General features: G+C 31.2%; 2 protein-coding genes across 2 annotated transcripts; both read right to left on the bottom strand.

Moving 5' to 3' along the window:
• Nucleotides 1-1826: 1826 nt before the first annotated feature.
• Nucleotides 1827-8891, bottom strand: LOC547813 (aspartate aminotransferase, mitochondrial). The gene is made up of 10 exons (NM_001251401.1): nucleotides 8656-8891; nucleotides 8185-8270; nucleotides 5678-5884; nucleotides 5430-5535; nucleotides 5203-5307; nucleotides 4705-4877; nucleotides 3774-3933; nucleotides 2728-2823; nucleotides 2402-2496; nucleotides 1827-2279 (listed from the first exon to the last, which is right to left on the bottom strand). Exons 1-10 carry the CDS (start codon nucleotides 8836-8838, stop codon nucleotides 2207-2209), a joined length of 1284 nt encoding a protein of 427 aa, NP_001238330.1. The 5' UTR covers nucleotides 8839-8891; the 3' UTR covers nucleotides 1827-2206.
• A 10680-nt stretch (nucleotides 8892-19571) lies between these two features.
• LOC100800847 (probable alpha,alpha-trehalose-phosphate synthase [UDP-forming] 7) lies at nucleotides 19572-24581 on the bottom strand. The gene is made up of 4 exons (XM_003527287.5): nucleotides 24222-24581; nucleotides 21639-23678; nucleotides 20903-21176; nucleotides 19572-20077 (listed from the first exon to the last, which is right to left on the bottom strand). The coding sequence occupies exons 2-4, from the start codon at nucleotides 23630-23632 to the stop codon at nucleotides 19757-19759; spliced, it is 2589 nt and encodes an 862-aa protein (XP_003527335.1). The 5' UTR covers nucleotides 23633-23678; nucleotides 24222-24581; the 3' UTR covers nucleotides 19572-19756.
• Nucleotides 24582-26073: the final 1492 nt, after the last annotated feature.

The raw sequence follows: 26073 nt of genomic DNA, 5'->3' as shown, positions 1-26073 counted from the left end.
ATGAAGTCTTGTACGAGAAGGACTTGGAAGAAAACAAGTTAAGCAAAATATAAGTGAGAAGGTCATAAATATAAGATTGGTTTAATGATTAGGGAAGGATGAAAGGAGAAATGGGGAAGAAAAATGTAGTGAGTTTGAATTTTTCATCTAATATTTCTAACAAAATTAACAAACTAGTTTTTTTAGATAAAAAAAAAAGAAGTGAGAATGACTCAAACCTAATGCCTTGAGAGCATCCACTGTTCATAATTGCTTATTGAATTGTTTAGAAGTTTTTTTTAGTGGTACGAAACTTCAGATTTAAGAGTTTTTTTTTCTTATCTGGATGATAAACATTAAGCAACAATGCTTAACCAACACTATGTTATCCGCCAAATTCTGTTAAACAATGTTTGACTTGAAGCAACCTTGATAATATTAACTCAAATGATCAGAAAGATTTTCTGAACGTATAATATTATGTAATAACAATAAAATTACTATCAATAAAAGAAACTAGGGTATTCACATAATTATGAGTTGATTTAGTTTGAATTTAGAAAAAAAACACTAATTAAAATGATTTGATTTGATTTTAAGTTAAATTTCAATTAATTAACCTTTTTCTATAATTAAATAAATTTATTTACAATGCTAACAAAAGACTCACAAGGAGTGTTCCTTCATACAGGCACCACAGAAATTGAATACATATGTTTTACATTGCTTCTTGTAACTCAAACTTATAGCAAAATATGGAACTCGATGACATAATATAACTACTTTACTAAACATGAAAATAACCCAAAAGATTGACACAGTAATGTAAGGTTCTATTATGTTTATGTGAGTAAGAATGATCTATTTAGCAGGAGTGAATTGAGAAACACCCGTGATCTATAACCTAAAAAAAATACAAAAATGAAAAGCATGATAGTGACAGTGATCGGTGGCAGATCTATGACCTTGAGTCAGCTGAGACAATTTATTTTGAAATATAATATATAAAAATAAAGACATAAATAAAGATATAAGAGTGAGAAAATGAGATAATGGATTCAAACTCGTAGGGTGTAAAATATAAAATTTTAAAATCGATACTTATGATTTTATTAAAATAAAGGAGTGCATTTACTTATCCTCATATGAGAATAAATTAGGGGGTTCAAACACATAAAATTAGGGTGTAAAATATATAATTTAAGATAAATATTTATGATTATATTAAATTGAAGGGGTGTATTTACCCACACTCATTTGAGAATAGGTCCGCCACTAGACTGCCCTACAAAATAACACACAACATAAAAATGAACTTCGTCATATTAGTGAGACATGCTTCAATTGGTACTTGGTAGTATTCTTTTCCTCCTCTGTAGGCTAGTTTCGGAGGGATATCACTTATGAAGGACAATTTTCAGTTTATGGGTAAGCCTCGTTAGCATTCACATTCTCTTTAATGTGATTGACCTCGTGTGTGTCTAAAAACAAAATTAGATATAATTTTTTTTCAGACAACAAAAAAAAAGTTAAAAAGGTTTCTTAAATTAAATAAAAGGATAAAACGAATTTTCAAATAAAATAATAACAATAAAATTGAGAAGAAAAAAAAAGTTAGAAACTTATAAACTAACTTATTTTTCATGATGTTAGAAGCCCTTACCTGTCCTCCTAACATATTGATGATGAAATGCTAGATGTTGCTACATATATGATATATGGCATCAAAATAAACTCACACACACCAAATTAGCCGCGGTCATCAATCTCAATCCAGCTTACGAAGGGAATAAAAGAAATTAGCATTTAAATATCCATTCTAGCTTCAACAATCGCAAAGTTTCACTAACAGGAATAATAGTGTAGTAAGAATGAAGCTACGTACTTCCTGTTCACCATAAATAAAGCCCTTATTCAATCTACTACTCAAATTATTTTATAAAAAAAATGATGATACAGGGTTATGCTCATTAAAGTGCTAAACAAGATGTCTGTAAAAATGGATATAATCTATGGTGCATGGATATGATAAATCGGATACGTATTGCAATAAGGGTCTTCAATATGCAAGGTAAACCCTGAAGAGTATCACTATCTTACCCCGAAACAAGTTGAAAATTTGTCAGACTTTATTAAATTTATTTTGCTCCCCTGGATAAGGGTACTACTTCTGAGATGTTTGTCTCCAAAGACAAAAATTTGGTCACCTGTTGGGTGATTGAATAATCTAGAATGATTTTGTAACCTCATGGATAGCGTCAGCAACATATCCAACGTTGCCCGTATTAAGACCAGCCATACTGTAATATAAAATCAAATGTATGTAAGAAAACAGTAAAATCCTACTATCTTCATCTCTCAGGATCTTGCAGTGTAAGGAAAATGATAGTGGAAAGAAACAGAAGATTGGGTTTATAATTACCTGATACGACCGTTACGGGTCATGTAAATATGAAACTCGTTTGTCATACGATCAACCTGTTCAGGTGTCAATCCACTGTAGCAGAACATACCAATCTGCACAAATAACAAAGAAAAGTGTGAGAAAAGCAACTAGCCAATACTTGGACATGGCACCAATACTTGGACAGTTGGGTATGATGATGATGTTGGAAGTTCAATCCTAATTCTAAATACTTCACTAGGCAATCCAATGTAACGGAAGAAAAAAGGATTAAAAAAAATAAGCAAAGGAAAAGAAGACAAAGTGGACTGAAACAGTTGAGCATTAAACAAATTCAACTGAACCTGATTAGTTATATGCTGCCATGGCAAAGTAGACCCCTTCTTTTCTAAGTTTTCTCGTAGTGTAGTCCTCATTCCGATGATGCGGTCTGCCATAACCTGTAAAGATACTATCAATGTAAGTCCAATTTCAATCTGTTGCCACAACTTCTTCATGTTTGTAAATTTGTATTGATGATTTATAAAATTTTACAATATTGTCCTTTTGAATTACAATTTGAATATTAACATAGAATAGCACAATTGTTAACAAAGCCTAGTAACAGCTACAAAAACAAAGGTTTTGACCTTAAAAACATAATCTGAACAACCTTGTGAAATAACAATACTGCATGTTGCTATTCTAATAATTATGTTTAAGTAATAGCATGATATCACACACAAAAAATTTGACGACAAAAGAGCATGCCTAGAGGATGAATTTATTCATGGTGTACACAGTGGGGACCAAAAACAGATAGAACCCAGATAATACTCAAAATGGCAAGTTGACAACCGTGCCCCCAAAAGTAATATTCAAATGTAAAATATTTTACAAATTTGTTTAAATTTCAAATCAACATGAAATCTATAATTAGAAGTGCAACAGCAGAAGGCAAAAATTCTCAAAGGCAGCTGACTAAAAATTGCTTGCATGCTGAAATTGCATCCTTGTAACATTACTTTATATCCTTGCATCACTGCCTCGTGAAGGTCATGCAATGTAGCAGACACTCCAACAAAGTAGCATATTATATGATATAGGATTTGTAAATTTCAACAAAACCTTGTCCCATGCATTCAAGATTAGAATAACTATGTAGCTCTAGTTCTAATCGCCCTCTTCCCTATCTGGAATCTGGGCCTATTCCATATCAAGACCTTACTGTATTCCTTCCTTAGGCCAGGAATAGTAGCATTATTACCATCTTAATAAACTAATAGCAAGCTACGACAAATGAAAACATGGGTTTGGTTCGTTTATTGTATGTGATGATCAAAATCACTACTTCTACATTGAAAACCCAGGGAGAGGGAGGAGGGGACTCTAAGAAATAATGGCACTTTACCTTGACTTCTTTAAGCCATAACTTCTTCAAATCTGGATCACCAAGGACAGTAGAAACTATAAGTGCTCCATGGAGAGGTGGGTTACTGTACATGGGTCTAGCAATCAGCTGCAACTGACTTTTTACAGCCACAGCTTGTTTCTCATCTTCACAAAGCACACTGCAGGGAATTTAAAATTATGAGCACATTTCTTTGCAGAATTAATTCCCTTTTCACAGCCAAGACAGAAGTTCTGTAAAGCTGCCCAAGGTCCAAGATTAGGAATTTCCAATGTTTACACACAGATTATTAGAAAGAATGCCCAAGATTCATCCTTCAAATCATTTAAAATTGTATATTAATTAAAAATGTTGAAGTACGCAAATTTTGAGAGAAATTGTATGTTACACATGTTCTAGTATTTATTGATTGTTTACATTATTCAAAGAGTAAACTCGTCTGACTAAAAAACAATCTCTAGCCTAATAATCAGTAATTGATTATTCTAATCTAATCAACATAATGACAAAATATTCTAAAATGCTAATAGAAATGATAATATTCTAATAAGTCTCTAGGTAATTCTATTACTTCATCCGGAGATTAATAGAAGCCAATTGAAGCTACAGATAATTATAAAAATCAATTTTAGAATGTTGGATTTTCCAGGTCTACACTATTATACCCTCAATATACAGACCTCATGGAGATGAGGTAACAAAATCAATTTAACTTTTAAACTTATATTAATAACAAAATATCATATAATTTTAACATGATAATACAACAGCACCATATCTTAGCTGACAAGCAGGTTGTCAACATCCAATTAATGTATTAGGAGAATCATCAAGGTCCAACATATGCCACTCCCCAACCACAAGAAATGCCACTGAAGAGTCTATTCATAGCATTTTGAACCTGAGTTATAGTTTAAAACAGTCTACTTACCTCAGGCTTCCTGCTCGCTGGCCATACAGTCCCATATTTTTTGCATATGACTGAGCAAGTCCTATTAAATGACCATCCTCAAGAAAAATCTTTATGGCTTTTGCATCTCTCTCTGGATCACCACTAGCAAAACCTTGATATGCCATGTCAAAGAAAGGGAAATGACCCTTAGCCTGGAAACAATCATAACAATGAACAAGAAAAAGAGTCAAGAACTGAAACAAGAATAACAAAATCCAATCTTTTTGGTTATGTTTAGATTAAAGTTTGTAAACTTAAGTTTAGATGAAATTCATTTTGCAAACTGAGTTTGTAAAAGCAGCTCTCTCTCATTTCAAATTGAGTTTCAAGGCAAAATTGTAAGGAAAAAAAACTTTGTTTAAAATCAAGCTCAACTGAAAACCGAATGCTTTTTCAGTTTTACTTTTTGAACATACTTTTGGGCCTTGAAACTGAAAACCAAGCATGCACTTAATGTACTATTCCATAAATTGTTACCTTTATCTGGGAAGAGATCTCTCTCCATTGTTCTTCTGAAGGATCTACTCCAGTAGGATTATGAGCACAAGCATGAAGCAGAAAGAAGGAACCATCTGGAGCATTCTGTATATGTAATAATTAATAATTAATTTAAGAAGATTATAGACTATAGAGTACTAGTAAAGCTTCATCTGTAAAAATTGACCTATAAAGCAAGTCTGAAAAATGTTAGGAGAGCAAAATACCTTTATGTCATCCATCAGTCCTGAAAAATCCAATCCTCTAGACTCAGGGTGATAGTAACGGAATGTCTTCATAGGCACTCCAGCATCTCTCCAAATGTTATGGTGGCTGTAATTTCTCCCATTAGAAATAAATATCCACGCAAGACAAGGGACAAACAAAAAATTCATAACTAAATATAAAAAACTGAAGGCTCATACAGTTTATAGGTATATTAACATTTAAAGGAAGATTTGTCCTAAATACTTACTTGGCCCAGGTAGGCACTGGTATATAGATTTGGGTATTAGGATGAAATCTCTGTTGAAATGCAGCAAAAAGTCGACATGCACCAGTCCCAGATAAAGCCTGCACTGCAGCTATTCTTTTATCCTTGATGAACTCAGAGTTGTCTCCAAATGCCAGCTTCAGCGATTCTTCTATCATTTTTATGCTTCCACCCATGGGAAGATACTCCCTGGCCAAACATTTGCATCAGTGCAATGTAATGGCATAAACTCGATTAAATAGTATAAGCAAGTGATACCCAAAGCTGAAGTTATATAGACAGACAGACAGATAAGATCGTGTTTTATTGCTAGGCTGAGTAATAAAAAAGTTTAATCGCAAAAAGTGTCCCCTTATTTTTCTCATTTCCTCCCTCTATTTTTTAATTTATGGTCTGAATCTCCAGAGAAAAAATTGAACATTTAGAACGTTTAGTGCTAAGTGGTGTCTGCATGTAATTGATCGTTTAACAGGTATTTATGTTTTAGGAAATATTATTATTGGTAACTAAAGTGATTAATTATTTATGTTATTTCAAATTTACCTTCATTAGTAATTAGGTAACTAACAATTATTTCAGAAATACTTATCTCAACCCTAAAAACGTAAACTTCATCCACCATTCACCCAAAATCCCTAACCTTCACATTACCAAAAATCCCTAATTTCCAAAATCAACAACACGAATCCAAACTGAGCAACGAGAATGTGAGACGTGTAAAATAAGTCAAGGGTCAACGTTTAATTTTTTCTCTGTGGACTCAGATAGTGAATTTTGAAAAATAGAAGAACTCTTATAATAAATTAAACTGATTCAGTGAAATGAAAAAAATAGAGAGATTCTTTTTGTAATTAAGCCTAATAAAAATATTGAAGATAAATAACTGTTTCTGAAGAATATTACTAGCTGCTTAGCTGGGTTTTCCTTGGAAGTTTGCCTGGAATGCAGGTATTAATCTGAAGGAAACTTGTGGTTCTATGAACCTTGAGAATTCAAGTTTTATTTATTTATTGCATCCTCAAATTAATTTTAGAAACAAAGGCAATGAAAGCCAATTCAACTAGACTTGATTTTCGCGGCACTTTTTTTTCCTCCTTAACAAACAGAAAAAAATCACCATCCTTAACTGACATTTTGACAATATCTTCAACTTCAAGTGCATGTGCCAATTTCTGAATTTCAGAAATATTCTGACAGCTTCTTACTTTCAGGAATATTTTGACAACTGATGAGGCATTTGTTCGAATACAAAGGCTTAGTTAAAACTTAAGATGGTTTCAGATGCCCGCAAAGGGCACCGGCCAAATCACCTTTACCATCAAATCTTTATATCATGAAAGGAGCATTAAAAGGATTGAAGTGAACTCTGTTGAAGTAGAACTTTACTATTTTAAAATTTAGACACCATAAATTTGAAAATTCTCAACCATTCCCACATTCTACACAAACCAATTACATCAACATTATATTTCTAAAGTTGCAAATATATGAATTCAATCACTCAAAACCCACAGAAAGCATCTTCTATTCTTCTTTATTAGTCAGTTTGGTACGACCCTTAAAAATGAGGGTGAAAGATTCCAGATACGATTTCTAAAAGTTTCCAGCTTTCACGCCAGAAAAGCAGAACCAGTATTCCCAGCATCATCATCCCAAAACACCTAAAGAATCTAATTAAACAGTTCAAGAAATTGTAATTCCGTATGAAAGGGTAAAAAGAGGGTAGATATCAAAGGACGCGCATCAAGAACTAATAGCATCATATTCCCAAAACTGCGTTATGTGCAGTCCATACACACCCAAAAGGCAAAACAGCTAGGAGGTAAACTTTACGTGACATCCCCAAATTGGCAAATGGAAGTAATTAAAAGTTACATTCATATAATGAGTGCAGACACTCATTAAGAAAATGAATAAATAAGATTTTTTTTGTTCAAAAATCTAATACCGTATATATCAACAATACTTCCTCAAAAAAATTATTTTAATACTTCTACCAGCATTTTTTTACAACACTTATTTATATCTCTTAAAATAAAATAAGGTATACCCCAAAAGAAAAAAAAGGCAATGCTAAGTGAGTGCCTCATGAACAGAATTAAATAATAAAGAGTTTATTTTTCATACAATTACAAATAACTTTTACGATAATTATTATAAAAATTAATGATTTTTTGTTGTTGTAAATGATAATCTATGATTTGTAATATTTATTTTAATTAAATTTATTATAAAAAATATTTAATACAAATTTAAAAACATTACTGCCTGTTTAATATTTTTCAAGATTTGTTTTTTTCTTGTGCTACCCTTATTGGTCCAGAGTAACTATTTATGTCAAAAACAACTTGATTCACCATCTTTATTAAGCTAAAACCGAGACTTTACTTTAGAGATTTGAACCAGTTTCAACCTAATCAACGACATGCAAGTAATATTTTCAAGTGCTTTATCTAAAATAAAAATAGTAACACATATATTTTACTTACATGAATTGACTTCCGGCAACCCTCCTCTCTGCTTCTCTAACACATTCCAAAACCACAGGTTTTCCGTGGTCATCGCGATACGCACCCTTTTTAAGTAATAAAAACAAAACAAAAAATTAAGTTCCACAGTTATCCACTCAAAATAAACAAATAAATAAATTTCACTATCACAAAAACTCCGTTCTCATCCCGTGTAAATATATTTTTCAAAATCACTTTTTTTCATTGCTCACAAAATCCACGAATCAGAACTCTTAACACAAAAAAATAAAATAAACAAAACTAATCTAACAAAAAAAAACAGAGACCGTTATTTGCTATGACGAATATGACAGTGCTGCTTTCTGCTTTCGTGATTGGATCGGATTCGATAATTTTACTCTCTTAACAGATTTAATTCCGCTTCAAATTCTCAGAACAAAAAAATGCGCGAAAATTCAACGGAAACGGAGAGAGAAGTGAGAAACTCACCACTCCGACGTTGACTTTGTTTGGACTCTGATCGGCGAGGAAAGCTTCAGTGACTCCGAGGATAGGATCCTTGGGAGCGGGCTCGATGCTCCGGAACCATGAGGACGAAGAAGACATGAGCCTTGCTCCGGCGACGGAGCTGCGGCGGAGGAATTGGCCGGTGAGCGAGTTGCGAATCGCCATGACTCAGTGACGCGGAAACAGGGGAAAGACAGAGTGCGAACAGAGAGGGAGAGAGGGTTGGCTGAGAAAACGGTATGTGTCTTGTCTTCAGTTAATATATATTGAATGCCAGTGGGTCCCACTAGCTATGTAAATCTGAATTGTTAGCATTCTTTTTTGACTTTTTTATAGTTTAGTTCTAGTGTTTTTTTATAATTGTAATTTGACCCGTGGTTGAAGCCAATCGTTTTCCTATGATTTTATTTTTGCTGGATTCACTGGGAAATGACCAAGTATTTCGTCCTTATAATATAGGATTACATTTACGTCAACATAGTACACTCGCATTATTTTATAGTTACAGTATCATTTTCATTGTTTGATTATAATAAAGAGTTTACTAGGCATATATTAGTGTAAAAGTTACACAGTAAATTACTTCCACAGTTTCAAAATAATTATCGTTTTAATTTTTTTTTCTTTCAATTTTTTATTAAAATATGTTTTTTGTCCCTATAAATAAAAAACAATTTAAAATTCACCCTGTAAATTTTCGATATATTTTTTGTCTTCATAAAATTAAAATATGTTATTTTTTAACTTGGAATTAGACTTAAACGGATGTAAACTGATGTAACATATTTTAAAACTTAAATTATAAAATGTAATTTTTTAGGGATTAAAAATCGTAAAAAATTATGATAAAAAGAAATAAAATCACAATTTGTGATAATTAAAACCGCCACAAATTGTAAGTTTTTTTTTTTTTTTGCAAAATACTCCTTTCTCCCAAACCCATAAAAGCCACACCCATTGTGTTGTTAGGATTGGCGACGCAAAGGATGGCTCGTGTGGGTAGTGGTGCATGATGTAAGAGGTGGTGCACATCACAATGCGACGTAGAAAAGATGGGAAGGATGATGGTTGAAGGTGCGGTATTGATCACAAATGGTGAAGGGATGATGTTTGGGTGCGGTTTGGTGACGTAACTCCATGTATTCAATTTTTAGTGGACACATCAGATATTTAGACTTGGATTCGTCTAAGCCTACCTCTGGGCTAGAAAAACAATACATTTCAATTTTATGAAGATGAAATTTTACATGCACGAATTCTAAACTTTCGATATTTATAAGGATGAAAAATATATTTTAACTTAGTATTTTTAGTTTTTCAAACTATATTTTCCAACAATATCCCTAAACATAATTAAGAAGATAAATTAGTATTTGCATTAAAAGAGATATTTATCATAAAAATAAATTGACGGATGGTAGAATGTATTGTTATCTGTGGTTAGTGGGATAATTTATGACAAAAGTAGTTAAAAATTTAAGGATATTTTAGTCTAAATTGGTCTCAATTGAATGTTTGTTAACTATGATTATATGATAATGTGAAAAAGTTTTACATTATTTGTACATGAATTGTTTATTCTATAATAATTAATCTCATCTTATCTCATGTATACTTATATTCTAATTCCGTCACATGAATCAAACGTGAGATAAAGTGTTTTGTGAGAATGTTAAATTAGCATTTTATGTTATATATGTATAGCATTTGGTTTAAGGGTGGCATGCGGATTCTGTTTTATTCAAAGATATTTTTTGGGTTTGACATAATGAGTTTGTATTGGTATAAATTGGTATTTTTTTTTTATTATGTATTGGGGAGGAGCTGTGTTAAATTTTGAAAGTAGTGTAGGGTGTTCCTTCAATAATACCTTGACTGATGGTTGTGTTCAAAATTGTAATAAATTGGTGTGGATTTAAGAATGATGCTAAGGAGGCTGCAAGTTGAGGAAAAAGGGAAAATAAACAGGGGTTACTTTGGAAGGGGATGAGGAAACTAACTTGAAGGAATTTAAAAGGGGAGTTAGGGAGGGTATTATTGAAGTTGATTTATGAAGATACTATTAATTAATGGGGGGGACAGTGAAGGCAAAGTTTGTAAGAAAATTGTCCAAAGCAAAAAAAAATTGAAGCCATGTGCATTCAAGAAACGAAAAAAGAGATGGTTGAAAGCATCCTTTGTATGTCACAGTGGGATGATGGAGATTTGAGGTGGGTGGCTTCTCCATCAATTGGGAATTCGGGTGGTCCAAATAGGCTATCAAATCGGATATGTAGTGAACTTGAATCAATCCAGTTTGATCCCATGAGATATAGTTAGAATTGATAACTCGAAACAAATTAGTCCAATTTGACTCAATTGAGCAGTTTTTTTTTTTACAATTTTTAAAATATATTAAATTATTAATAACTAATTGTTGATATGATATAATATATTTTTATAATATAATTTTGATCTTGATAATAATATATAATAACTAATTATTATTATTTTGATCTTGATATATATGATATAATATTTATATTTTTATACAACTTCATCATATTTGCTTATTGTCATCCAACAATTTTTGTATTTAATAATGAAAAATAAAAAAAAAGTTTTCTTAATAATTTAATGATACACAACAAAATAATTTATAATAGTAAATGATTATGTAATATTTATAGTTCAAACATGATAATGATTTTAATTTTAGAGTATGAATTATAGATTGATCATATTTTATTGGATATATATATATATATATATATATATATATATATATATATATATTATTGTTATGTTATTATTTATTTATTTTAACTAGGAATGTTTTTGAATGACTTTAATGTCATTCCTTTTTATTGTTTTAATTAATTATAATTTCTGTTTTAAATGGATTTTAATACCCTATTTAAACAGAATAATTATTCATTACTTTTAGTTAATTATTTTTATTACATATTATTATTACACAATCATTTTCTATCTATAAAAGGGATGCTCTCCCTATTGTTTTGATACTAAAAAACACAATTTCACTTTTATCTCTCTTTGGTTCTCTATTATTCTCCTTCTTGATAGTTCTAATCCCTAAATTAATTTGGGACGAGTCTCTTAAATTTTGGGAGATTTACATTTTACGCGAATAAATCCTTGAGGATAGTGTGTTTAACACACGTTTTAGGCTAATGTCATCATGTGTTATTGAGCTTTATGAGTCGGAGATTAGATATAGGTTTGAGTTCATCAAGCATTATGTGTTTGTGAGATCATGATTTGTGATTGGACCTTCCGTGTGTGTATTAATTTTTTAATATATATATATATATCATATAACAAATCCTTATAGGATTATAGATTTTATAATTATTTTTAAGTCAACATTTACGAGTTGTATTTGAGTTAATGTTCTTTTAGGGTTAAGTGGTAGTTTGGGCATGGGCACACTCTTTTAATTAATGTTTTGTGCTTGCCTAAGATTTGAATTTCAATAGTCAATCACATATCTTTAATCACTTCTGACAATAAGGCATCCATTGGAGGAATATTATTATGTTCTTGTAACATGAGTTTGAGTCCAACTCAGCTATAAAGTTAGCTCATAAGTTAAGGGTTATTTTTTACTTATATACTTTATCATGATATTATTTTTAGTTGAAATAAGACTTTGGTTTTTTCAATACACTTCATGTAAGCACTTTTGAGTTTGATGCATGAACAATATGATGGATATTTCTTTTAATGAATCTAAAATAGATTCTAATATCATTTTTAAATGTGGGTTTAAACCTAATTTAACTTCAAAACTAACTCTGGGTGAAGGTTGTCTCCCTCTATCTTAACACTATCTTTAATTAATATAAGACTTAAAGTATTCTATTGTATATGAAAAAAACTAAACAAATGATAATGGATCATTTCAAACTCAAACATTGGTATTTAACATCTTTTACAAGTAAATATAGACTTGATTTAATCAGACCTAAATGTTTCTATTGCTTAATTATGGTTGCATTTGTTTAAGCTTTTGAGTATTAGTTTTCATTCTACATATTTAATATTTTTAAATAAAGTATCAAGGTTAAATATTATATTTAGGGGTTGTTCCAGTGATTTCGAGTTTGAATTCTGAATACTAATTACGTTAAATATTTTAAAAAAAGAACTTTATCACCAGTAATAATTATATCTTGTTTAAGCATGAATGCCTTTAATATGGATACCGTGATTCTACTAACAAAATAAGAATATTGTGATTTTGACAAAGAAAAACATATATCTTATATATATATGAAAAAGGAAAAACTCTTCTATGTAAAGTATCATCTAAAAAATTTTGCAGGTTTAAAAAGTAATTCTCAAGTTATTTAGATACTTAATATAAAAATCAATATGATTTAAGATAATTAAAATATAAGAAACTTTATTTCTTAAATATGTGATAAGATTGAGATTTATTCTTTAAATTTAAATTTATGTATATAAAAAGATATCTATTAAAAGAGGTCAGTTCTTTAAATAAATGTAAATTTTTTAAGAGATTAAATTTTGACTATAAATATCAGTTGGAGATACTTTAAATTCACCTTAAAAGAGATATATCAATATAAAGTTTTTTTTAATTATTGAAATGAAAGACATCATGCTTTTTTGGATTGCAAGGAAGCTCTAGCTCTTGTGGATGGTGATGCAACCAAATTTCTGGAGAGTGGACCCTTTTTCTCACATCTTTCATGAGGCAAATTGGTGCCTAGATAATTTAATTAAGTTGGGTGTGGTGTATGAAGATCATTCCATGGTGCTTCCTGCTCCACCTCAAGAAATATTGCCTTTGCTTCTAGTTGACTTCATCAGTGTATCTTATTATCAACAGCATAAAGTTTTTACATTATAATCTATAATATATATGATTATATAATTAAAAACTATTCATTTAACAATAATTACTTAAAAAATATATAAAGTGTTTTTTAATTAATTAATAATATAAAAAAACAACACACTGTATGGTGCTGCATGAAAATTGAACTTTTTTTTCCTATCAGATTAAAAAAATGAAATTTAATTATTTTAAGATTTTACTTTTCATTCAAAATTAAATTTGTTTAAAATCTAAGCTTAACCAACGAATTGTGAAAAGTCCAATTAAGACAGCTATGCTTTTTTTGGGCCAATATTAATATATAAAAACTAATAAAGTCATTTGATTACAAATACAATCGGATATATAACTTTTCAAATAATATTAACATATTATAAAAAGAAAAAAATTATTAGAATGAAAAATAAATAATTCTCAAATATTTTATCTAAAAAGAAAAAAAAATCATCTCAACAATAAAAAGACAATAAAAAATAGAGTATTTTGAAAGAAAAAAAAAATCTTAAAACAATTTATGGGCAAACCCTACAACAAGTAGCGTTGTCCCTGCTTGAAAGTTGAAATTAAGCTCACCACTCTCCATATCGTAAGTTGTAACACTTTGAGCCGACTTTGGAGACCACCTATATCAGAATGCAACTAAAAAATATTTATAGATAATCAATGCAATTTTAGTCTCTGTTAACAAAATCTTTTTCATTCACGTAACTAATAATCCAACTCCTATCAATAAATGAAGGACAAAATTTTCTGGTATTATTGATTTACAAACCCTTAAGTTTATAAACATTAAATATAAGCTACATGATATATTTTTTTAATAGCATATTGTTCAATATCTTTATAAAATCTGATAAATAGTACTACACGAGCATTTATAATGCATAATTATTTGTGCAGTTGTTTATAAAAACACTCTACTTCAAACTTAACAGTTTTTTTTTCCTAATGATAAATATTAAAGGAGTTGCTTAAATATAAATGAAAAAACTTTTTTATTGTTTGAAATTGGTTAAACGTATTACTTATAGAAACAACGCTATATTATTCATCACTCCAATGATAGATTTTATTAATCAATTTTGCTTAACTTGAAGCAATTCTGGTAAGTAAGAGTGTTTGAGATGGCATAACAGAGGAATTTTAAAAGAGCTAAATGCTAAAATAATTTGGCAACATTTAAACTATTTCTTTTTGGTAGGTAAACTTATTGATTTTATGATCTTGTCCAATGGTATAAAATACATTTCTTGTTACTAAAGTAATATTTGGTTACTTTCATCTTGATGTATTTGAGATATAAAAAAATATTAATGTAATTTTCATATATCTTCACTTTAATTTAAATCTTTCATCTTATTTTATTTTTTTCTTTATTTTCACACATTTTATTTTTTCAAACCAAACATGTCCTAAAAGTCTAAAATAGTAATATTATCATTGTATCAATAGGACAATCTGTCCATCGGAAAGTGATTACCTTGAAATGTGTGACAATACTGCGTGCGTAACCAGTAAGTTATGCGTCATATTCCTTATGATTTGTTTGGTCACAATAAGAAAATGCGCGAAAAAAATAGAATAAAACAGAAAGATAAAAAAAAAAAATATTTTTATATATACGTGGTTGAAAAAACGAGAAATAAAGGCATCTGAATCCTTTTTCTTGTCAATTTAATATAATAAAATATTTAAACGAATCATATTGAAGGCATGAAAAATCAATTGGGCTCGCATTTCATTAATTGTTAAGTAAAAGGTTAGAAAACAACTTTTTTTTAGCTTAGCCTCTATAAAGAGAGAATTTTATAACTCGGAGTAAGTTGAATTGGAATGAAATATGATTATTAATTTTTTTTTTTTACTTTTTGTGAAAGTTTCCATTGGTTTATAGGTAAAGCATGTAATTTGATATATCAAGAAAAAAAAATGGATCTATGAGCTAAATTTTATTTGGATGGATTACTTAGATTTGGATTGAAAAATAAATTAAGGCATATTTTCTATTTTTGTTCTTATTTTCCTCTAGGTGACTTTTGATATATTCTAGGTTAGTTTTCATGATTTTTAGGCTTGTTAAACCATTGTGATTGTTGGGGGAAATTATTGGATAATTATGAAGGTTAGTAGGAAGTAAATACTTAGTGAAAATTTATTACTAAGCGGAAAGGTTATAGGGAACTTAGCTTATAAAAAGAAAGAACTTTGTAATTCAAAGTTAGTTGAATTAGAGTGAAATACGATATTTTTTTTCTTTTTGTGAGAGCCCATTCTTTTGTAAATTTCACCCCACATATACATATTGAGTATTACGTATTGGGGTATTTTACTCTCCAAATTGAGGCCTTGCTATTCTCACCCATAGACTGCTATTTCCACCCCTTACTTTGTCAAAAATAAGCAAAATAGACACTTTTTTTCCCTCCTTTTTATTTTCCTACACCACACGAAAACACATTTTTTAAATTTTGTTGTAATTTATTCAAATTCAATTAAAAATATAATTTATATGAAACTTAATTCAACTACTATTAAAAATATATTTTTTTAAAATTTAACATAAAAGAAATGTGATTTAGTGAATCAAAATACACAGTAAAATCACATTTCTGGTAAGTAAGTTAGAAAATACATAATAAAAACACAATCCTACTATGTATTTTGCTTCACGGAAATGTATTTCTATTGTATTAAGAGGTGCAAACCTATACACAACTAAATTGCAATTTCAAGGAACAAAATCACATTTCCTTGTGTATTTGTTTGCACTTCCTAACATAACATAAACACATTTTTGTTGTGTATTTTGATCAATAAAATTGTGTTTTTGTGAAGGATATTTATAAAAATTAGAAAATCAAAACAAAGTGTGGGATGGAAGGAGCAAAACTTGAGGTGGGAAAAGCAAAACCTTTTAAATTATTTTTTAAGTTTAATATAATTATCTTCAAATTGCATGTAGATATGAGAGAGTTTTTGGATTGAACTCTAATTTAGTCAAACTTTCTTTAGCTTGTGTTTGTACCGCCATGATTAAGCTTTCAAAAATATTTTTACTTCTTTTTACTCTTACCGTAGCCAATAAATCTTTCATCCATTACAAAATGATCTTAATATTTATAGAACTTTATTAGATTCCTATCATCATTCCAACAATTTTTTTTCTATACTTATAATCAACAATCAACCAGTGATGTTCATGCTTAAAAGTTTTAACGATCATTCGGTGAAGAATTACATATTAATAATCATGTTTAAAAAATTCAACTACTTGACAATTGTACCAAACTTTATTGTTTGAGTGATTGATCTATATCAAGATAAATCTTAGTACTATTGCATTATTTAATAATTTTATGTGTTATTTAAATTATTTTACTTAATCTTTTTATTGAACTGTAACTATCTATTACATTTCTTTTTACTAAAAAAAATAAGGATGTAAACGTGTACCTTGCTAATGCAGTGGATTGTGCACAAACAACATGCAAGTTTGGCATTTAAAAAAAGACTGCAGCTATTATGTATCCTATTATCACTCTTAACCCACATATATCATCACGCGTGTAAATCAATTAACTCAAAGTCATTGTTCTAACTTAACCAAAAGTTTTGAATTTAAGTTCTGAATATATAATTGTATCAAATACCCAAAAGAAAAATAATGAAATTGACTTAAAGGAAAAATTTGATATAAAATAAAATAGCAGGAGTTTGTTTTGTGAGACATGGCAAGATATATACATCATAGAATCAACTGAGACAAATATTGTTGCTTCCATCAGCAGAACATAAAAAGAAGGGATATAAAAAGAACAAGAAAAAAACAATTTGGAAGTTCATTCCAGTACGTAACTTCTGACTCAGATTGTAACAGGTGAAAGAACAACAATTGCAACCAGACAAATTCTTGAAATTAAGGAGAGGGATGAAAAGAGAAAAAAGGACCACTTCATTCAACCACAATCTACTCTTTCTTCTCCATGTTCAATGTCACTTTCCACTCCTTCATCTTCTTCTTCACGCATGCCCTTCGAAATCACAAATTAATTAAAAAAGAGAAAGATGGCATTTGGTTGAGCTCCACCTTATAATCACTTAATAGCATGTTTTTATGGACAAAATTTAAATGCAACCTAATGCACCCCTTTGCTGTTTTATTCTTTTTTATCTCATTACATGTCACGATTTTCTTTCTTCTTTTAGTATTTTTCTCTTTTTCTTCCAAGATAGAGACACCACCAAAGGGTGTGATTGTGAAAAACCTTTATTTATTATTATTGTTTGATCAACTAATTGGCCTTTTTTGCTGCTACATGAAACATCAACGTGCATGCCACAGATGTGAATGGACCATTTTTTGGAAGTCTGAATTAGAAGGCACCGCATGAAGAAAACGTGATGATTCTTATAGAACCTCCAACATTGGACCCACATGATGAGAGGAGTCCCTAATCGTAAAGTGGCCAGCAAAGTAAATGTTTATTACATTCTTGAATTTTAGTTACTAATAGATTTTTTATTTAAATATGTTTTTCATACATGCAAAATAATTTATTTTGATTTATTATCTAACCTACTTTTATGTGATGATACGATATTTCATTAATGAAACATTTTATTAATCTGTCACTTTTTTTTTTTAGTAACTTCTACTAAGAATTTAATTGACTTCTTTTAATATGATATTTCTTTTCAATTATTCTCTTTTTATTCTCAAAACTTGAAACTAAACATGCATATAGAATTTAAGTTCCTTTTCATTTAAATTGATGTAACATTGTTGCGTAGATTTCACTTCAAGTACTGTAAAAAAAATTGACTTCAAGTAAGAAAAAAGAAATAAGTAATTTTATTTATTGATAAAAAATAATTTAAAGTATCTATATTTTTTTCACATGTAATATCAACTATAAAATTTTTTCAATAAAAATTAAGATTATTTAGTTTACCTTATCCAACTTAGAACAACTAGATCCATTAAAAACATATATACACCCTAATCCTTCGTCTTCCTTTGGATATATTTCAATGAATTGTTATTGTTTGGGTTTAGCAATAAAGTTTAATAAGTATAAAATAATTTTATATTGTGATTTAATCACAAATTACTGTTTAAATTACTTAAAAATTATTTTAAAAGTTAATAAACTTATCTTCCATGATAAATTATAATCAGGATGTCTGTATAAATTTTTTACACTGAGTACATATTCCTTTTTCTCTTGGCAATAATACGTTGCTGCCAGCAACATTTTGGCTGTTCAAAATTCTCTGGAAGAATCTTTGTATATCTAAATTCCAAGGAATTGAAAATTTGTAATACTTTGGCCAATAGTACATAAATTACGCCACAATTTGTAATTACTTTTCTCGGCCTCTTCAACAATATCAGGTTACATACTAAATCCTTTTGCAAATTTTTTCATAAAATAATATTTAAGTTATAACTCGCTAAATGAAACTATTATGTTTAATTCACATTATACCCAATAACCTAATATGCAAAGTGCGAAATCAATTTGATACAACATCAACATAGCTTAACCAAACATACTAGAGCTACACTAAGTGTCATATTGTATGCTTCTCCTACCAACGAAGATTAGTTCAAACAAAAAGGGACCAGTCATACAAGAAAAATTAAGATTCAAATCCCTACTAATAATGAGACCACATTTAATGCTAAAAAAGTGACACATTTAATGCTCAACTTGCCTCATACGGGAATATTTTCAAAAGAATATACTTTTGAAAAACAAAAAAATTGTTGGCTTCTTATTATGGTCTACTTTTAAAAACATTCTCTAAATAAAATTATTTTTTTCCAAAATTGAAAATCTAATTTTACCATATCTTATCAATAATATAAGTAAGCTTTTGGAAAGGTTGTTGGTGCCAAACAAGAAGAGCTTTCCCTCTTTTCTTCCTTTGTTATAGGATATAAAAAATCAAAACTAACATCGTTGTTATCTGCTACACCACAACCACAACTAAAATAATAGAAACTATCAATGACAGCAACAGAAAATAATGACGGGATTCTCCCAAAAATATATGTAATATATAATAGAAGAAAAACCAAAAAAGGAAAAAAAAATATATTATGAAAACATACTCTGCAAACGCCCCAAATATCACCACGAATATTACATCCCAATTAAAAAGAAGAAAAAAAAAATCATCACCTAAAATCAGATAAACCTCAACCTCAACTCACACTGGCCTCCAAGAGGAATCCCCAGTTTCTTCTATGCAGGGTGAAGCATCTGATTCTTCAGCCAAAGATTCCAACATGCTTGTTACCTCAGTTGTATCATCCAGATAATACTTTGCTTTGCTTGGTTTTTGTCCAACAGTGCAAGCAAACACAGAAGCATTGGAGGCAAGAATATTCCTTGAGATGGCACTACTAACTATCTCAAACATGTCCTCATCTGATCTGTCATCGCCAACACACAGCACAAAGTCGGCCTGTTTGCCCTTCCTGTGCATTGACGAAAATATCTTCTCGGCGACCAAGCCTTTGCTCACATCCTGCAAACACAGACAGGCAAATGGAATCAGATGTGTGAATCAGTCCTTTTGCCCTGAGGGTGGCATAATTATTTTAGCATATCAAATCAATTATAAAAATCATGCCAAGGTCAAATGACAACCACCAGCTGCTATGCTCGCGGTACGAATTTGATATTCGAGTTGAAAACTTTAACCACTGAGAACCTTTTTGAAAGCATCAAATGTATCCAAAAGAGCAGGAGGCTTTGTCAAACTAGAACAACAGAAGTATGAAAGAGAATATCTGAGACTAGGATGAAATTGGTCCAGGTTCTTTGGTCAATATGCTTTTAGTATATAACCAAATAGCATTAAAAGAACACAATATTCTTTTAAGTTCCTCCATATCTTTTTCTTATTTTTATTTTGTAACAAAAAGTTCCACCCTACCTATACCACTTTTTTTTTTAACAAATTAATGGCAGAGATACATTACAATGATAAAATTGCAGAAGCATTAATGAGCTCTCGGCAGCTCACACAAACCATATTTTATTATAAAAGGTTGATTCCTACTTCAGAAGCCAAATCAATATAGAATAGGTTGTCATGGTTTACTGAATGATATCTATAGCTTTATATTTGCCACCAGAAAAATATGAAAGCAGAATGAACAAATAGAATGCATCACATAATGAAAAATATATAAAACTAAAGCTCGGTACATATGCTCTTTTTTAGAGTATGATATAACTTAGAAATCCAAACTCAGGAAAGCTTTTTTGAATGGAGATTCCCATAAAATAGTAAAATGAAAAGGCCCATTTTCTTCTAAGATAAATCAAATAGAGAAATTATATATACCTGGGGTTTTACTTCAACAATAAACTGGCCACTCTTCACAGCAACAGGCTCATTGGCCAGAACACTTTCTAGATGATCTAACATTTCCTTAGCCTGAGCAGATCCAAAACCAAGGTCTGCATCACGGTATTGCCAGACCAAAGCACTTTCTTTTCTTTCAATTGAGGAGCCATCAGTCGCCTCTGTATATTGTTTCATTACAGGTTCAGCAATCTGCATCCATCCAAAGTCGGAGCTCTTACCACAGTTTTCCCATTCTCCACCGTGAGACCATCTGAATACAGGAGGAAGTGAAAAACATTTTCAGAAATAAAATACCATTCAACAGGAATTTCTTCCTGGCGATACTGTAAGAAGGCAACGTCAGGGGTCTCAACAATGAATTAAAATACACAGTAGTATGACTTGCTAACAGCACTTGCAAAACCAGAGACAAACGTTTCAAATTATTACATTATATTGGATACTATCAAATTAGACTTTAAAATCACTTTGTTCTCCACCAAATGGACCTTGGCCAAACTGAGAATAAAAGGAAATTACTGTAATCTGATTTATTCAGACAAAAAAAAATAATGAACTTCCCAACTCTAGCATTCATTCTATCATTGTATGAATGTGCCTAAAATATGTTTCATATTGACACATACAATAAGTAATATTTGATCATCTGATATTAAGCAAAACAGAAAAAAAAAGAAAAAAGATATGTCAGAGAGAGAGACAGAAATCAGACCTCAAGAAGTACCCATGTTCTGCAGCAATTCCAAGTTTTTCACAGGAATCAAACCAGTCACTTAAGCTATTCCTCCCCCGTCCACTAACAATGAAAACAACATTTTTGGGGTCTGCACTAAGTGATTCTAAAATAGACAAGACCTCCTTGCTTGGACTCTTATTAATGGAGTTTTGTGGCATCACAGTACCATCATAGTCCAACAAAATGGCCCTATTCTTTGCCCTCTTGTAAGCTGAAACCATTGCATCAATTGAGAGCTTTTTAAAATTAGGGTCAAGTGCCACAACTCTAAATCCAAAGCTAAGACCTATTCCCCAACATCTTTTCCTTAGAAGGTCAGTGCAAGCCCGCTCCATGTCTTGCAAGAAACTACGTGACCAATAAGCCACATCATGAGTGCTGACATACCGGTAATGCTTCTCATGCCGCAACTGTTTCTCTCCATCACTCATTGAGATGGCCTCATTCATTGCCTCTGAAGTTGCTTCAACATTCCATGGATTAACACGGATTGCCCCACTTAGTGATGGAGAACACCCAATAAATTCTGATATTACTAGCATACTCTTCTTTGGGTCACTGACATTGGAACATGATTCAGAACCAGATATTCCCTGTCTACATGCAATATATTCATAAGGAGTTAGGTTCATTCCATCCCTTACAGCTGTGACAATAACACACTCAGCCATGCTGTGATAGGCAACTTTTTCAGCAATAGGAACTGCTCTATCAATAAAAACAATAGGTTCGTAACCAGGTCTCCCAAACACTCTGTTGATCCTGTTGCAGCTTTCTTGTATTTCAGCATGTATCTCCTCCAGATGTATCCCTTTACCTCTAGCAGGATTAACTATCTGGACCAGAATAGCTCTTCCTTGCCATTTGGGATGTTGTCTGAGCATCTGCTCCATAGCCAAAATCTTCAAATTTATGCCTTTGAAAATGTCCATATCATCAATACCAAGCAAGATGGTTTTTCCTTCGAATTGTTGTTTGAGCTCCTTTACCTTGCATTCCTCATCTGCCATTCTCATGACTGACTCAATCCGACCCATGTGAATCCCAACAGGCATAATCTTAATACTGATTGTCCTTCCATAGTACTCCAATCCTAGATAGCCCCTCTTTGACTGATACTCCAGACCCAACATACGACTGCAACAGGAAAGGAAATGACGAGCATAGTCAAAGGTATGGAATCCGATGATATCAGAGTTTAGTAAAGCTTTCAGTATCTCTTCCCTGACTGGAAGAGTCCTATATATCTCTGACGATGGAAAGGGGCTATGCAGGAAAAATCCCATTTTAACCCTGTTAAAACGCCTTCTTATAAAAGTTGGTAGCACCATCAAATGATAATCATGAATCCAAATGTAATCATCCTCTGGGTTTATTATTTCAACTACCTTCTGAAAAAATAGCTTGTTTGCCAGCACGTAAGCTTCCCATAAAGAGCGATCAAATCGGTGGCTTTTATCTGTTGAAAATGGTAGCATGTAATGAAAAAGTGGCCATAACTGCCGTTTACAGAAGCCATCATAAAATTTTGCCAAGACATCAGCGGGTAGAAAAGTTGGCACACATTTGAATTTATCCAATAAATACTGTGATACGTCATCCTGTTCAGCTGGATCAATGTCAACACGTAGCGAACCAACATAAAGAACCTCCATGTCATCCGGAAGTCCATCCTTGAGCTGTAAAAGCAACGAGTCCTCATTCCAACTGAAACTCCACCCTTTGTTGTCCTCTTTTCGCTTTGCCTTCAACGGTAGCTGGTTAGCCACAATGATCATTCTATCTGTAGTAACAGTCGACGGATTATCAGAGGAAACACTAACTGCCTGATCATCATCTACCTCAGTGATAAACCCCGGGACACTCATAACCCTCGGCAGCCGCCTCCGCTCCCTAGTCTCCCTCCCCCCCATTGCCGGGAAATTCCCGGAGGCCAAATCTAAAAGATTCGTATACGACCTGGACATCATCTTTGCGGCTTTCTAACAATACACAATCCCACAAAACTCGTTCACTCTGCAAAATCAACAAAAGGAACAGCAAACACAAGCTCATCAATCATTGAGGAGACAAAACAACCTAACTCAAAACCTCAAACACACACACATTTTGAAACATCAACACGTGAGAACTGGATTCATTAAGTGAAACCAAACAAACTGTGTAACGGCACATACATACTTTTCCTGGTGCCAAATAGTTACTACTATACCAAAATGCAGTCACATCATACACATGGTAATTCGGCAACACACATTCCAATCTTAGATTCTATGCAAAAAGCCCCAAATTCTTGACCCCCCAACATAGGTTACATCACATTGAGCATAGGAACAAACAACACCCTTTACATGGGTTTCAAAAAAAAAAAATTAAAAAACCCCCCATTTTTCCAACAAAACGTTAGCGATTTCCCGTCACAAAAGGATCGATGAAAATGAAAACCCAATTGAAAAACAAACAAGAAAAAACAAAAAAGACACCTTTTTTTATTCCCCCAAAAAACAGAAAAAGGGCACAGCTGAGGAAAACTGAGAAAACGTGAAATTGAAAACCGACCTTGTTCGATTGAAGCAATGACAAGAGATTCCTTATTGGTAACAGTAGCAGGTTGGAGCTGAAAAATTAATGGGAAAATCAAGGAAAAATAACCCAAAAAAGGAAAAACTAGGGTTTCCTTATTTACAAGATCTCCCTCAAACTCTTTTTCACTTTCTCTACCCTTCTTCTTCTTCTTCTTCTTCGTCTTTCTTTCTCTTCTTTTCTTTCAACACACAAAATGAATTACGAATTGGGAAAGCGTTATAGTGAAACGAAATATAGAAACGCAGATTCACAGAATTAATATAATATTTCTCAAACCGATTATTAATTTAATTAATTACTAACACATTCATACGAATTGAGGTGGATGCAAAATAATCAAATAATATTTCCAATTTTTCTTTTTTTTAAAAAAAAAATTATTATTATTTGTCTCTCTCTCTTTTAATTATTTTTTTTTAGCACAAGTTAATCGTGGCCTCTTATCTACAATGCCGTACGGTGCCGCCGGGGTGGTAGCGCGTTCGCGTCAAGTACCAATAGGAGGTCTTTCGCATGCGCGAGGGTAGAATCGTAATTGTGAGCGAATTGTGGTGGTGAAAGGTGGCCAATGAGGGTGACGGTGAGGGAGCGAGGGTGTGAGGGTGGGTGAGGTTAGGGGAACTTTATAGGAAATTGGATAAGGTTGTCGAGGCGAGTGAGTCGACGCAGGTGCCAGCTGGCAACACCCGGGGAGAGCATTGACCACGCGCTCGGCACGTGCTGCGAACCAAACACTCGTACTGGTCGAGTACGTTGGTGCGTCACTGTGTTGCACCCACCACGCGGACAGGGGTATAATGGGAAATGAAAGTTTTTCTTATGAGAAGTGGAAAATCACCGCAGAGGCGGGGAAAAGGTGAAAATATACGGGCAAAGAAGAGTGAGGCATCATCAGAGATGGACATCAATCTCAGAAAACATAATCATTGTGCTTCATTACTCATTAGTTCAAGATATCCATTTCCATCAATTTATTTGGATAAATATTTATTTTTTATTTCTGAAAATATCACACGATAATATATGATTTTTGAAAGATAGAAAATTAAAATTCAGTTATTAAATATAAAAAATACAATAAGTTAACTAATGAATGACAAATTTATCTGTCTAAACTTTGTAACTTCATATTTAATTGGTCTTTAAAAAAATAGTTTATTATGAAACTGATTCTTAAATATTATAATTTAATCATAAAAAATCTTACAAATTTAATGACAATATCAATTATTTGTACTTTTAAATACATTTAGAAATAAAATTTAAATTTTATATCTTTTAAATATTAATTCATTATCATCTCATACTCATACTTTATGAGCTCAAAAATGAACATTTACTCAAATTATTAAGAAAAATTCTTTTATGAATGAATGTTATAATTTAAAAAATGTTAACAAGACTTCTAAAACTGTTGGTTAAGGAATTGTAAGTTTAAAGTTTTTAATTGGAAAGCATGATAGTAGTATACTTCACATGATTTTTAATACAATTTCAACTTAATGGTGATTCATATTATTACGTTACTACGTCAAAGATATAACCAGGTCGTTGATTAAAAATTACTACAATACCAAGTCTAGCCTATTCAATAGACTAGTGAATCAAAAATTGAATTTCTGTTGATAAAAATATTCATATTTAGTGTCGGTTTGTATCTCAAATAATATTACCACCAAAGAAAGAGATGTGTGAGATTTATGTTTTTCACATGCAAAAGTAAGAATTTATAATCAACCTTAATCAAAGTACTATTGTGAAAGGTAAGATTTTATAATAAAATATTATCCATTAATTATTTATATTATTATGTTTCTTATGAAAA

Source organism: Glycine max, chromosome 6 (assembly GCF_000004515.6).
Source record: "Glycine max cultivar Williams 82 chromosome 6, Glycine_max_v4.0, whole genome shotgun sequence".
NCBI classification, from domain to species: Eukaryota; Viridiplantae; Streptophyta; class Magnoliopsida; order Fabales; family Fabaceae; genus Glycine; species Glycine max.
This window is presented reverse-complemented; position numbering and strand designations above follow the sequence as displayed.

Bases quoted from the DNA above. Each gene is read 5' to 3' on its own strand.
- LOC547813 (NM_001251401.1), bottom strand. From the start codon at position 8,838: ATGGCGATTCGCAACTCGCTCACCGGCCAATTCCTCCGCCGCAGCTCC. The intron at 5,308-5,429 runs GTATTTTGCTCT...TTACATATACAG, and splicing joins GACTGATGGATGACATAAAG to AATGCTCCAGATGGTTCCTT. The intron at 4,878-5,202 runs GTAACAATTTAT...GATTGTTTCCAG, and splicing joins AGATCTCTTCCCAGATAAAG to GCTAAGGGTCATTTCCCTTT.
- LOC100800847 (XM_003527287.5), bottom strand. From the start codon at position 23,632: ATGATGTCCAGGTCGTATACGAATCTTTTAGATTTGGCCTCCGGGAAT. The intron at 21,177-21,638 runs GTCTGATTTCTG...TCCTGTATTCAG, and splicing joins GAACATGGGTACTTCTTGAG to ATGGTCTCACGGTGGAGAAT. The intron at 20,078-20,902 runs GTATATATAATT...CTGTGTTTGCAG, and splicing joins TTGTTGAAGTAAAACCCCAG to GATGTGAGCAAAGGCTTGGT.